Source organism: Gopherus evgoodei, chromosome 2 (assembly GCF_007399415.2).
Source record: "Gopherus evgoodei ecotype Sinaloan lineage chromosome 2, rGopEvg1_v1.p, whole genome shotgun sequence".
In the NCBI taxonomy this organism is placed as follows: Eukaryota; Metazoa; Chordata; order Testudines; family Testudinidae; genus Gopherus; species Gopherus evgoodei.
Genome location: NC_044323.1, coordinates 293,345,899 through 293,360,350, shown reverse-complemented (window position 1 = coordinate 293,360,350; position 14,452 = coordinate 293,345,899). Strand labels below are relative to the sequence as shown.

The 14,452-nt window shown below is 47.7% G+C and overlaps 1 protein-coding gene across 5 annotated transcripts in view; it reads left to right on the top strand.

The window, feature by feature from the left end:
* The window catches only part of TOP1MT (DNA topoisomerase I mitochondrial), a 51,067-nt gene that overhangs the window by 17,670 nt on the left and 18,945 nt on the right, over window positions 1-14,452 (top strand). Inside the window, exons 1-4 of one of the 5 annotated variants that reach the window (XM_030553914.1) lie at window positions 8,620-8,682; window positions 9,085-9,167; window positions 12,217-12,332; window positions 13,435-13,556. In XM_030553914.1, coding sequence (XP_030409774.1) covers window positions 9,136-9,167; window positions 12,217-12,332; window positions 13,435-13,556 — 270 coding nt within the window. In that variant the 5' untranslated portion in view covers window positions 8,620-8,682; window positions 9,085-9,135. Of the gene's footprint in view, window positions 1-5,490; window positions 6,924-8,461; window positions 8,729-9,084; window positions 9,168-12,216; window positions 12,333-13,434; window positions 13,557-14,452 lie in introns of those variants that run through there. The other 4 variants (XM_030553912.1, XM_030553913.1, XM_030553915.1 and 1 more) reach the window with 4 other exon arrangements.

The following is a 14,452-nucleotide window of genomic DNA, read 5'->3' as shown; positions in this document are numbered from 1 at the left end:
CTTAGAGTTACGTGTTCCCGGAAGGTGAACTCTTTATAAGGTAGTTATGGCCTATCCAGCAATCTTGATGGATTGGAAAAAATGGGTCAGACCTTCAGCTGGTGTAAATCCATGTAGCTCTACTATCGTCAGTGAAGCTGTGCTGATCTACCTTAGCTCCGGAGCTAGGCTTGTATTGGTACAGTCCCCTTTGACACTCACGTAGATTCAAAGACTTGAAGGGACCATTATGATCTGACCTCCTGCACATTGCAGACCACAGAACTTTACCTGCCTACTCCTGTAATAGTCCCATAACCTCTGGCTGAGTTACTGACACCCTCAATTCTTGATTTTAAGACTTCGTTACAGAGAATCCACCATTCACTCTATTTCAAACCAGCAAGTGACCTGTGCCTGTCCCCTTTCTCAGCCTCTCCACTGACTCCGTTTTGTGCATCACACAACTTCTCTTCATCACCAAGGCCAAATGTAATCCTATCCCTTTCTGCTTACCTAGCTTGGTTTCTAACCCCTTCATCTGCCACTGATGCCACCCTGCCTGCCTCATTCATCCATTTCTCCCAAAAGCATCTCTGTCTCGTTTTTCATGCCACCCGTATGCCTGGGACACCCATGCCATTCTGCTGTGACATCCACAATGAGTGAATCCGTTACATGGAATCATAGAAATGTAGGGTTGGAAAGGACCTCTAGAGGTCATCTAGTCCCTCCCCTGTGCTGAGGCAGGACCAACTATAAATAGACCATCACTGATGGGTATTTGTCCAACTTGTTCTTACAAACCTCCAGTGATGGGGATTCTGCAACTGCACTTGGAAACCTAGTGCAGAGCTTAACTCCCTTTATAGTTAGAAAGTTTTTCCTACTATCTAACCTAAACCTCCCTTGCTGCAGATTAAGCCCCATCACTTCTTATTCTATCTGCAGCGGCCATGGAGAACAATTGATCCCCATCCTCATTGTAACAGCCCTTAACTGTTATCAGGTCCTTGTTAGGGGGCTTATTCCTTCACCCTCTCACTTCCCTGGTTCTTCTCGCATGAACAGAGAGCAACAATACCCGAAGTCCAAAGGCGCAAACAATTCGATGTTTATTGGGGTGAACTTCCACCAAGCATGATTCCAGTTTCCTTTCTTAGTGTCCCCCTTCCCAGCCCTGACACCACAGAGCCTTGCCTGTGTCCCTGTTCTCGTCCCCTGTTCCCATTCCCCCTTTAGCAAATCCCATGATCCCAATTCCCCACAATCCCTGTTTCCCTGTTCCCATTTCCCCCCCTTACTTCCTGATTGACTGCAGACTATATAGTAAACCTTTCGTTTTGCTTAGCTATTCCTTAACCAATCATTTTACTGACATTTAACTAACCAATCCTAACATATTGTAACATGGTTATTTAACCAATTATATCCCACCACCTTAATTGGTTTACACCCAACAAATCAGTTATACAGCAGACAGAAACAATTACAGAACCAGACAGAGACCATGCAAATAAACATACAAAACAATACAGAAGTGAGGATTTCACAACTACATCTATACAGACATAAGGGTTTTCCAGCTATGTCTGTTGATAAGTGAGTTCTTGCCAGACAGGATGCTATCAAACTAAGTTTCCTTTTACATCTTCCAGGCTCTGCCCTTTCTCTGGAGGTGATAGGAATATCAGGACAGGATTGTATTCCTAACAGCCCAGTGGCACCTTATTTCAATGTGACTAGTTTGGAATGTGAGGATGTGACTATACACTTCCCAGCTTATGGCTGCCTAACTACATCTTAGCCGAAGGCCTTAGCCTGTCACAGTAAGAGAAGGCCATTACACAGACAGTGATTTTGATTCTTTCTTTTATACCTATAGAACTAGCTAAGTGATAAGAATACACCTACATTCTTAAAGTATAGGCCTTTGCAGGCAGGCCTGAATATCTATATCCCTCCATCTTCTTTTCTCAAGCCTAAACATGCCCAGTTTTATTCAGCTTTTCTCATTGGTCAGATTTTTCTAAACCTTTAATCACTTTTGTTGCTCTCCTGTGGAATCTCTCCAGTTTTTCCACATCATTCGCAAAATGTGGCACCCAGAGCTGGGCACAGTACTCCAGCTGGGGCCTCACCAGTGCCAAGTATAGTTGGACAGTGACCACCCATGTCTTAACATATGACACTCCTGTTAATACCGTTGCATCACATTATTGACTCCTATCCAGTTATAGTGGATCACAGCAGTCTGTCATCCACTATAACTCCTAAATCCTTTTCAGCAGTACTACCACCTAGCCAGTTATTCCCTATTTTGCAGTTGTGCGTTTGATTTTTCCTTTCGAAGTGCAGTACTTTGCACTTGTTTTTATTATTTAATCTTGTTGGTTTCAGACCAATTCTCCAATTTGTCAACGTAATTTTGAATTCTGATCTTATCCTCCAAAGTGCTTGCCACCCCTCCCAGTTTTGTGTCATCCACAAATTTTATAAGCACACTCTCCACTCCGTTATCCAAGTCATTAATAAATATATTGAATAATACCGGACCCAGGACTGACCCCTGCAGGACCCCACTGGATACACTCCCACAATTTGATTGTGAACCATTGATAACTATGCTCTGAGTATGGTCTTTCAACCAGTCATACACCCACCTTGTAGTAATTCCATCTAGACCACATTTCCATATTTTGATTATAAGACTGGCTCATGGCCTTAATAAAAATCAAGCTATATCATGTCTACAGATTCTCCCCATCCACTAGGCCAGTAACTCTAACTAAGAAGGAAATTATGTGAGTTTGGCATGATTTGTTCTTGATAAATCCATGTTGGCTATTACTTATCTCCCTGCTATTCTCTAGGTGCTTACAAATTGATTGTTTAGTTATTTGTTCCAGTGTTTTTCTGGGCATTAAAGTTAGGCTGACTGGTCTATAATTCCCCAGATTCTCTTTGTACCCCTTTTGAAAGATGGGTACTGGGTTTGCCCTTCTCCAGACCCCTGTCCTACATGAGTTCTCAAAGATAATTGCTAATGTTCTGAGATTGCTTCAGCTAGTTCCTTAAGTACCTTAGGATGCATTTCATCAGGCCTGGCTGACTTGAATACAGCTATCTAAATATTCTTTAACCTGTTCTTTCCCTATTTTGGCTTGCATTCCTTCCCCCCTTGTTAATATTAATTGTGTTAAATCTTTGGTCACAATTTGCCTTTTTAGCAAAGACTGAAGCAAAATAGGCATTAAACACCTCAGCCATCTTGATGTCATCCATTATTAGCTCTCCCTCCCTGCTAAGTAGAGGGACCTACACTTTCCTTCATCTTTCTCTTGCTCCTAATGTATTTAAAGAACCTCTTCTTCTTGCCTTTTACATCCCTTGCTCTGTGTAACTCCATTTTGTGCCTTGGCCTACATGCTTGTGTTATTCTTCTGTACTCCTCTGTAACCGGGCCCTCGCTGGCCTAGGCCCAAAACCACCCAGAGACAACCAAGGTGCACCACCCGTGTCCTTTTATTGTTTGTGTCTGTTCCCACCCCCTATTATTTACAGGTATTTACAGAGACCAACACTCCTGGTGACAGCTAGCTTCCCAGCCAGCAGGGATCGGGAGCCCACACTCCTCCCTTTCCTGTCTCTCCCCTTCCTGTCTCTTAGCCAGCTTTATAGGGCAGACTGACTACCCAGGCCTGCAGGTGGATCCCCTCTGGTAATTAGGGCATGGCCCCTCAGCCAGCCCAACTAACCCTTTTTCCTCCAGAACAGGGCTAACAGGGGCCTGGCTTGTTTCTCCTCGCCAGCACCCTATTACATCCCCCTTAGCAATTTCTCCAGGTGTCCCCTTTTAGATTTTTCAGATCATTAAAAAGTTCCAGATGAAGCTGCATTGGCCTCTTACTATTCTTCCTTTCTTTCCTTCGCAGCAGGGTAGTTTGCTGTTGCACCTTTAATACTGTCTGTGGGAAACTCCCAGCTTTCCTGAACTTCTTTTTCCCTTATGTTTTCTACCCAGGGGGTTACCAGTTCTTTGAGTTTGTTCATCTGCTTTTTTGAAGTCTGTTGTCCTTATACTGCTCTTCTCACTTCTTCCTTCCCTAAGAAGCATGACATTTATCATTTCACGAGCACTGTCACCCAAATTGCCTTCAACCTTCAGAATTACAACCAGTTCTTCCCTATTAGTCAGAATCCAGTCTAAAATGGTCGCCCCCTGGTTGCTTCTTCCACCTTCCAAAACAAAAAGTTTTAGGACATTAAAAACCCAATTAGATTCTTTAAAAACAAAACTTTATAATAAAGAAAAAATAAAAGAAGCATCTCTGTAAAATCAGAATGGAAGGTAATTTTATAGGGCAGTCAGATTCAAAACACAGAGGATTCCCTCTAGGCAAAACTTTAAAGTTACAAACACAGGGATAAACCTCCCACTTAGCACAGGGAAAATTCACAAGCTAGAACAAGAGATCCTCTAACGCATTTCCTTACTATTACTTACTATTTCTGTAAGTTTAGATGTATCATTCAGTACAGGGGCGGCTCCAGGCCCCCCCACACCAAGCGTGTGCTTGGGGCGGCAAGCCAAGGGGGGGCGCTCTGCTGGTTGCCGTGAGGGCAGCAGGCAGGCTGCCTTCGGCGGCTTGCCTGCGGAGGGTCTGCTGGTCCCGCAGCTTTGGCGGACCTCCCGCAGGCACGCCGCCGAAGGCAGCCTGCCTGCCCTGCTTGGGGCGGCAAAATGCCTAGAGTCGCTCCTGATTCCGTAGGAGTTAATTACTTGCTTGGTCTCTCTCTTTGTCTCCAGAGAGAACACACCAAAAAAACCCTTCCCCCACGATTTGAAAGTATCTCCTCCCCTTATTGGTCCTTTTGGTCAGGTGCCAATCAGGTTATCTGAGCTTCTTAACCCTTTACAGGTAAAGGAGGGATTTTATGCTACCCGTAGCTGTATGTTTATGACAGATGTATACCCATATTTGTTTTGGTACCTCAATTACCATAAGGTCAGTGCCTGCCCCTGTTCCATCAATAGCATTCTGGGTGTCCATAATTAACCATAATCATTAATATTAACAAATCACGTCAATACTTACTCAATAATTTCTTAATTCCTATGCGTCAGTGCAGTCTTACTACTTACCTATTGCCTAGCAACCAACCCTCCCATTTTACAGAATCTTGCAGTGTACCGTCGCTTTTGTGGTCCCTTACAGATCATTTATGAATATGTTGACTAGGACTGGGCCTAGTACAGAGCCCTAGGGCTTGGCAGCCCTACCCTATGTGCTTTTGTCACCTGGCCTCTTTGAACCTGATCTTTATATAAAACTTCCCTGAACCACCAATGCATGCTCCTGGTTATCTGAGGTTAGACTGAGAGGCATCTGGCCCATGTGTGGGTACAGAGCGTGCCCATGGAGATGCAGTGACAAAATCTAGGCTTTGGTCTGTAGATTTTCTCGTCTACTGCTAATTTTAACTCCCCTCCCCCATTTTTTTGGTAAGGTTCCAAGACACCAGGAAACAAAACCCAATGGGGTTGGTGGTGAGAACACAGCGTTCTCTGGAGATCTGGATGGTTCAGCTGAGGAAGTGGACGTTACAGCCAAAGGCAGCATGAAAGGGGAAACCACTGAGCAGGAGCCAGGTTCATTCATCCCTGAGGGGCTCAGAGAGGAGAAACGAGTCAAAGACCGGAAAAGAAAAAGGGAAGAGGAAAAGGAGAGAGGGAGCAGGGAGTGGAAGGAAACAGAAGTGAGGAAGAAAGAGATCAAGGAGAAGGGGAAACGTGAACTAAAGGAAAGTAAAGGGGGCGTGAGTAAGAAAGAGGAACCTAAAAAGGAAAGGGAGGGAAAAGACCAGGAGAAGCGAGATGGTGCAGAGCCCAGCAAAGCCAAGGAGGAGAAGGGAATCACTGAAGCCATCTCCGGAAAAGGCAAAGGGCCGGAGGAGATGGCAACGCAAGAGGGTCGCCCTAGGTTGAAAAGAGCAAAGGAGCCCGAGCAAATGGAGAGTGGGGATCATGCAGAGGGATTGGATGGGGGCGCTGGTGATCAAAGCGAAAAGCAAAAGCAAGGGAGTGAGACAGCAGGGGCGGCGGCGAACAGGGCCAATACAGGAGAGGGTGAAACACAGATGGAGAGAGGAAAGAACAGAACAGAAGACAAAGAAAGGGCAGAGGGAGAAGAGAAGCCTGCCCAATGGCCAGCAAGAGCAGCAGAGGCTGAGGAGAAAAGGGAAGATAAAGACACAGAGGGAGAGAAAAAGAATGTCAAAGCAAATAAGGAAGTGAAGGCAGGAAAGAACCACAAAGAGAGAGGGCAGGAAAAGAGGGAAGAAAAGATAAAGGAAGCGAAAAACAAGAAGGAGAAAAGGGAAGGAGAGAAGAACAAAGAGAGTGAAGAAAAGACGGGAAGGAAAAAACCGCAGAAGGATGAAAGGGTGGAAGATGAGCAAGAAATGGAAAGGGCAGAAGATGGGGCGATAGAAGAACAAGAGGGAAAGGATGAGAGAGAGAATGAGAAAAGGGATGATGTGGAGGAAGAGAGGAAAAGAAACAAGAGAATGAAGGATGAGGAGGAGGATGAACAAGAGGGAGAAGGATGGGAAAGGAATGGAAGAATGGGAGGTGAACAGGAAATGGAGAAAATGGAAAAGGAAGATGAGATGGAGAAAGATGAGACGAGGGAAAAAAAGGAGAAACAAGGAAAGGAGATGAACCAGGCCAAGAAAAAAAACAAGGAGAGAAAAGCAAAGGATGAAAATAAACACACAGAAGAGAAGGGAAGAAAGAGCAAAGAGAAATCCAAGGAGGTGGAGAATGAGGGGGGATCGAGGAAAAGGAAAAGCAAAGAGGAAGGAGAAAAGAAGAAAAACAAGAAATTAAAGAAGGAGGAAGATGAGAAGGAAAAGAAGAAAGAGGAAAACAAGTGGAAGTGGTAAGCTTTCGGTGGGTTACCAGAGTGTGCTGGGGTTTGACCTGGGGGGAGATATCAGGGATTATAGAACTAATGGAATTTTACACTGATCTTTTCAAATGTCAAAATATCAAATTTTGTTAACTTTTTTTGGTGGAATTTTTCCCATTTTCCAACCAGCTACAGAGGAGGTCACTATTTTTTTGGAGATCTCAAAACTTTTTGGATTTGGGGCGGGGAGGGGGGAGAGGGAAAAAACAGGAAAAATGCATGGAGTTTTTTTGCTAAATTTTTCCTTTTTTCTGACCAGCTTTCGCAGGGTGTTGGACTAGATGACCTCCTGAGGTCCCTTCCAACTCTGATATTCTATGATGCTATGAAAATACACCCATGCATGTACATTCTAGAGCAGTCGGTGTAATTTCAACGCATGGGCATCATCTCATTTATTAATGCTGATGTGTTTGCCTCACTGCTTTAAGGCAAAAGAAAGTGGTTAAAAATAAAAGGACAGTTTGCAAGATAGAGAGATCCTTGTACTGCACCATATGCACACAGCATGTTTAAAAAGCACCTGCGTTTATTGGTGTAGCCAGAAGATGTCACTGTATGCTGGAGTTTTGTCTCAGAAAGCTAGAATTCAGGTAGTTGGATCAGTGGTTTTCAATCTGTGGTCCACGGACCCCTGGGGGTCCCTACAATATGTCTAAGGGGTCCGCGAAAGGTTGTCATTACCATAGAACCCTGGGGGTACACAGACACTGTCTAAGATTTCCAAAGGGGTCCACTCCTCCATTTGAAAATGTTTAGGGATTGGCAAATGAGAAAACCCCTGGGTTAGAAGATGGAGCCATCAGTTGGATGCTGTCAGGAATTTTTAACAAGTCCCACTGCATTCCTGGTAGAGCTGACCAGTACTTCCCTCAACAATAACTTAGCTGCAGTTCTTACATTATGTGGAGTCCAGCCCTGTTTTAAACAGTATAATTTGCATTGCCTCTTGGTATGGGGAATCTTATTTAGTAATTCTACCTCCTTGAGTGGAGGGTATATTTCAGTTACTTGCTGGACAAGTCTAGCTTGGCTGAATGAGGTGCAGGGCTGCCCAGAGGATTGAGGGGTCTGGGGCAAAGCAATTTCGGGGGGCCCTTCCATTAAAAAAGGTTGCAATATTATAGAATACTATATTCTCATGGGGGCCCCTGTGGGCCTGGGGCAAATTGCGCAACTTGCCCCACCCCCCGGGTGGCCCTGATGAGGTGGTTGCATAGTAACTAGTTAGCTTAGCTTGCACCCTGTGGTCTCCACACCGACACACCGTCTGTGACTACATTTCCCAGGATGCTGTGCTGCCCTGGCATTGGATGAAGTCCAGCAACCTGCAAATTGTTTTGATAGGAATTGCATTTCTTAACTTTTTTTTTTTTTAATGACAAGTGCCAGTCTCTCAAAAGCAATGCCAAGCTGGAGGGACCTGCCTTTGCAGCTCAGCCCAGAGGGAGCTATGTAGGAAAGTGATGAAACACTTCCACGTGAAAGGTCATGGGATGTGCCTGAGCTGAGACTGCTGTTAGCATGTGGCTGGCTGCAGAGTGCCTGTCTCTTGCATGTGGTCACTCCTACTCATGGAGCTGTCGTAGCAGCTTGTGCCATGTGACGTGACTGGATATCAGGCATGTTTCCACGTGGTGGGGTGCTGGTTAGACAAGCCGTGGATCATTTTCACCCCCATCCTGGCTGTGGGTGGCTCAGCAGCCTCCAGTCTTTGACACGTTGGCAGGTCAGTGCCGCTCGCGAGGGAGTAGTGAGTGGCAGAGCCAGGTAAGGTGGGTGAGGTGAGATCTTTTATTGGACCAAGTTTCTGTTGGTGAGAGAGACGAGCTTTCAAGCTGCCCCGAGCTCTGCTCCAGGTCTGGGCACTGTACTCAGTGTCAGAGCTAAATACAAGGTGTGGGACAGATTGTTTAGCATAAATACATATTTCCGGGGACCATTCATGGTGAAATGGCCTGTTAACACCCCTCCAGTCATAGGGGGGAAGGAGGTGGAGAGAAACAGCTGCGGAAGTTTAGTTATTAGTGGGTTATAGATTGTTGTAATAAATCCAGCATCTCTGTTCAGTCCATGATTTTTAGTGTTTAGCAAAGTTATGAATCTAAGCTCCCAGGTTCGTCTCCTGAAGGTGTTGTGCAGGTTTCCTTGGAGGATGAGGGACTGATGGATCGGTTATGGAATGATCGCTTTGGGAAACGTCATCCCCCACAGGTGATGTGTATTTGTCTTTTGGGTGTTCATTCGAGAGCATAGCAATTGTCTGGTTTCACCCACAGAGTTGCTATTTGGGCCCGTGGGGCCTGTGCTAATTTGGGGGTCCCCACAGGAGTGCTGAAACCTGGGTAGAAGGGGGGGCACCGGAACTGTGACCCTGCCCCCTGCTCCTCTTGCCCCTGGCTAAACCAGGCAGAAGTAAGAGCCGCCCAGGGTGCCTGGGCCAATGTGGGGAGCCCTGGACCCTCCATCTGCCCTGGGAGGAGGCCTCGGGGGGCTGAGAGCAGCCCCCAGCCAGTGTCCCTGCCTCCTGGGGTGTGGCGCCCAGGGCAGGTGAAGGGTCTGGGGCTCCCCCACAGCAGACCAGGCTCCTTGGGCAGCTCTTACCATGGTCTGGCTCCAGCTACTGGCCTGGAGGGGTGAGACCTCAGGGGGAAGAAGAGCAGGAGGCAGGGCCCTGTGGCAAGGGGGCACCTTGGCCCACCTCAGTGCCCCCCCGCCCCCACTGGGAAGAATCTGGTGCCACTAGCAGGGGCTGCGCTTCATGGCGAGGGAGCTGATCACCTTGCCAGCTCCCTAGCTGTGAAGCCCAGCCCCTGCCGGTGTCACTCCGTGCCTGCCCAAGGCTTGAAGTTTGGGGGGCCAACGTGGTCCTCCTGCCCCCCAAAGTATGCCCATGTTAAAAAGTGCACAGGTATGGCCCTCCCACTTTTAAAAGTGGGGGGAAGACATGGCCCCCTTGGATCCCTGGTTCTGATGCCCCTGGGCCCCCAAGGTCTGGGGGGCTCAAATGTTCCTTGTGTCCAGGGCCCCAATAAATCTTAATCAGCCTCTGTATGTGGGGTATTTAGTGCACTGGCTGAGGTACACCACATGTTGTGATAAACGTGTGTAAGACTCCTGGATCCTGAAAGGTGCATTGTGGAGAGTGTTGGTCATTGCAAAACCTGCAGATAAACCTCCACAGCTGCATCTGTTGTTTTGGCAGAGCCTGGTGCTGCTTTGAGTTGGTGGGTCCAGGTCTGTGGGGAGGTTGCTTCTGAAGATGAGCTTTGGGGGGGTGTTTGAAGGCCAGAAGAAGGGGTTCAGGAAAGATTTCTTTCAGGATCGGGACCCCACTGAGTGTGGGTTGTGTTACAGCAATACTGCATGCAAAGGCAGAATCACAGAATATCAGGGTTGTAAGGGACCTCAGGAGGTCATCTAGTCCAACCCCCGGCTCAAAGCAGGACCAATCCCCAGACAGATTTTTGCCTCAGATCCCTAAATGGCCCCCTCAAGGATTGAACTCGCAACCCTGGGTTTAGCAGGCCAATGCTCAAACCACTGAGCTATCCCTGCCCCCCCAACAGGGTCAGGCATTGGTGATATTGTCAGTCTGGGGTAAATTAGGCATCTGTGCAGCGTCCGTCTGTATCATGTGAACCGTCCTCACAACATGTCTATCAAAGGCTCAAATAGAGAGCTGCTTTGGGCCAGATCATCAGCTGGTGTAACTCAGTGTAGTCCCATAATTCCTGGGTTCTTTAGACAGATTTTTGTCTTGATTGTCTTTCTGCAGACAGCAAACCTGCTGGTCTGATGTGTTCTGTCTCTTCTGTATTACAACCCCCAGGGGAGGGGAAAAGCTAAAATACTTTCTGCTCCCACTCAGAAAAGCGTGGAAGTTCTCAGCAGGTTTTGGGGGCCTCCATCGTCATTTTGCTTATTGTGCCAGGGTTTGGCAGGGCAGCACGGAGCATGCTTCGGCTTCGCCAGTTTGCCTTTTGCGTGGCAATGTTTTGGCATGATGAGATGATATGAGAGCATGGTGTGATCCTTAGTCTATGTCAAAATCCAAGGGCACAAAATTTGTCTATTATCTAGATCGCCCTCAGCCCCAAACTCCCCTCAACTAATTTTTCTCTATCAGAGATGTTTGTTGAAGTGTCTGCATTCACAGCTAGAGTTGCAGTGGTCTTAGAATTCCAGCTGATTAGCTGAGGGCACAAAGTTGGTTAGCGTGAGGACCACACATGTGAGCAATACCGTCAGGGTCTCCTTGCCCTGGCAGCAGGCTATGGAAAGTGACTTTACTCCTGCTCTTGAGTGTAGATGTGTCATCTGTTTCAGTCACACAGAACTGAAGCCAGCTGGGGACGGGAGGGGGCGCATAGCAGACAGCATAACCTCCGTCCCTCCACAGCTGCTGTGCAAGCCCGAGTCTATGTCCCAGCTCCTCAGCTGGAATTTTCAGTCCCCTTCCCAAGTCCTTGCTTGGAGGCTAATGCATTGGGGGTAAATAAAAGGTGAGTGGACAGATATCCTCCTGCAAGTGCTGCTGTTAGAGGAAACTGAGTCATGGAAGGAGCCATAAGGGTTATGCTGTGGCATTTAGGGGCTCTGCATAAAAACAACACTGCGGCCCCGGTTTTTAATTATGTTAAATGTGGGGGTCTGGAAGTGAATATAACATGACTGGGTTGTCTCACAATCTCCCCGCTCTCCACCGTATTGTGTTCAAGCCCCACACTGCTTATCCGCCCTCATCGCTTACCGTGTACCCCCTTCACTCCGCTCCCCCTCCATTCAACTGCTTCTCCCATCTCCATACCTTCTGTCTAGATGCTTGTGTCACTGTGGTGTCGGAGCACATCACTAGCCTCACCACCCCCTGTGAGGGAGCGCAGTATTATCCCCATTGCACAGATGGGGAAACGGAGGCACGGGCTGGCTTGAGTGACTTGCCCAAGGTCATATAGGGGGTCAGTGGCTGAGCTGGGAATTGGACTCATGTCTCCTGAGCACCCTGTCCACTAGAGCGAGACTATCCTCCCTAGCCTGGTTCCTTGCACACTATCCGTATCCCTGTGGGGGTACCTTCCAGAGCTGATCCATAAGCCTCTGCTCCAATCTTTTCCTAAGACCCATTTCTCTCAGGATGCCTACAGAAGCTCACTGGCTCGGTCCCCACCGTGTCCTGGGATGGTGGTATCCCAAACGGAGCAGCAGGGAATTGCACATGCTGAGACGCTCCCTAACCATTCACGGTGCTTTTCTCTATAAGGTGGGAAGAGGAGAAAACAGACGACGGGGTGAAATGGAAACAGCTGGAGCACAAAGGCCCCTACTTCGCCCCTCTCTACGAGCCGCTCCCTGACGATGTCAAGTTCTATTACGATGGTGCGTTCTGTTTTCTCACAGATACTGCAAAACGTAGCAATATTCCTGACACAGTGCTGCTGATAAAATGGACTGAACAAAGAATACGGTTCGTCCGAAGCAGACTGTCGCTCGCTCTGAGATGAGAGCCTGTATTAACCAGTCTGTTTGGGTCCGTGGGCCTGCAAGAGGCTAATTTTGCAGCCTTTCTGATTGCAGAACGTGGAGTTAAAACACCGACAGTTTTTTAAAAGCCAATGCATTTAGAGTAATCCTGGGCATTCAGAAATCATGAGTTTTCGCCCTGGTCCCCCTCCTCCCTTGGTTTGAAAATAGTGGAAGAAAAAAAGTTCTTTAAAAGAAAATAATAAATGGTGAGGTTGTGGGAGGGGTACTTGCCTTACAGTACGTGAGCCTCTAGAGTTAATTTGCTTCATAGAATCATAGGCTATCAGGATTGGAAGAGTCCTCAGGAGGTCATCTAGTCCAACCCCCTACTCAAAGCAGGACCAAACCCCAACTAAATCACCCCAGCCAGGGCTTTGTCAAGCCTGACCTTAAAAACCTCTAAGGAAGGAGATTCCACCACCTCCCTAGGTAACCCATTCCAGTGCTTCACCACCCTCCTAGTGAAATAGTGTTTCCTAATAGCCAACCTAGAACTCCCCCACTGCAACTTGAGACCATTGCTCCTTGTTCTGTCATCTGCCACCACTGAGAACAGCCGAGCTCCATCCTCTTTGGAACCCCCCTTCAGGAAGCTGAAGGCTGCTATCAAATCCTCCCTCACTCTTCTATTCTGCAGACTAAACAAGCCCAGTTCCCTCAGCCTCTCCTCGTAGATCATGTTCCCCAGCCCCCTGATCATTTTCATTGCCCTCCGCTGGACTCTCTCCAATTTGTTGACATCCTTTCTGTAGTGTGGGGACCAAAACTGGACACAACACTCCAGATGTAGCCTCACCAGTGCCAAAGAGGGGAATAATCACTTCCCTCAATCTGCTGACAATGCTCCTACTAATACAATTCATGCTTTCAAGTGTTACTCCACAGCCAGCTTGGATGGAGGGGGGATTAGAGCAGGTGGGTGACCAATGATGAAGCACACTGTGTTCTTGTACAGGCAAACCCATGAAGTTGAATGTGGCCACAGAGGAAATTGCCACCTTCTATGCAAAAATGCTTGATCATGAATATACAACCAAGGAGATTTTCCAGAACAATTTCTTCCATGACTGGAGAAAGGTACCTGCTTTGTGTGCGTGTAGTCACTGCTCCTTGGCCATAAGAATGTATGTGGGGGTGGGGATGGAAGGCTGCGTCTCTAGGGGGCAGAACTGAGCTTGTGGTGCATGGCCCGTGGTGTCTGATAGAGATGGGAACGGTAAGGGGTGTGTATGTGGGTGGGGCAGTAGAGGGAATGTGCTGTGAGGCAGCTTAGCATTTTCATATCCTTGCTTTTGTGCGTTTGAGTCAAGAGGTGTTTGTAGCATCCCGGCCCGGACTGCTTCACGTTAGTTTTTGGGTATTAATTACCTAAGGTTTTTTAAAATATTCAATAGGAGGTGGTGTTAGATGAAAGGGGGAGAGGGCAGATGTGTGTGTGTGTGAGAACAGTGGTTGGGGGTATGAGCTGGATTAAGCCTTGTTATGGGCTGAGTTAAACCTCATTGAAACTGGTGTGTGAATGTGTCCTTCACTTAAGAGACCGTTAAGGGGCCATGTCTAAAACAAGGCGTAAGAGTCTGTCCAGAAGCTCGCACCGCGGGGGCAGAGGGTTTCACTGGGTTCTGTTCAGCCTGATTGCATGTCTTTGAGTGTGGAAAAACATCGAGCTGTGGTCAGGTGAGGACCAGAGCGATTGAGGCAGAGAAAGAAAGCTTAGCAAGAGCCTATAAGCACGGTGTGACCCTGGGAGAAGCGTAGAGAGAGAGAGTTTGGGGGTCTGGTGTTGGCTAAAGAGGTGTAGGGCTGTAGGCAGAGAAGCTAGCCCGGGGTGGGCAAACTTTTTGGTCCGAGGGCCTCATTGGGGTTGCAAAACTGTGTGGAGGGCCGGGTTGGGAAGGCTGTGCCTCCCCAAACAGCCTGGCCCCCACCCCCTATGTACCTCCTCCTACTTCCTGCCCCCTGACTGCTCCCCT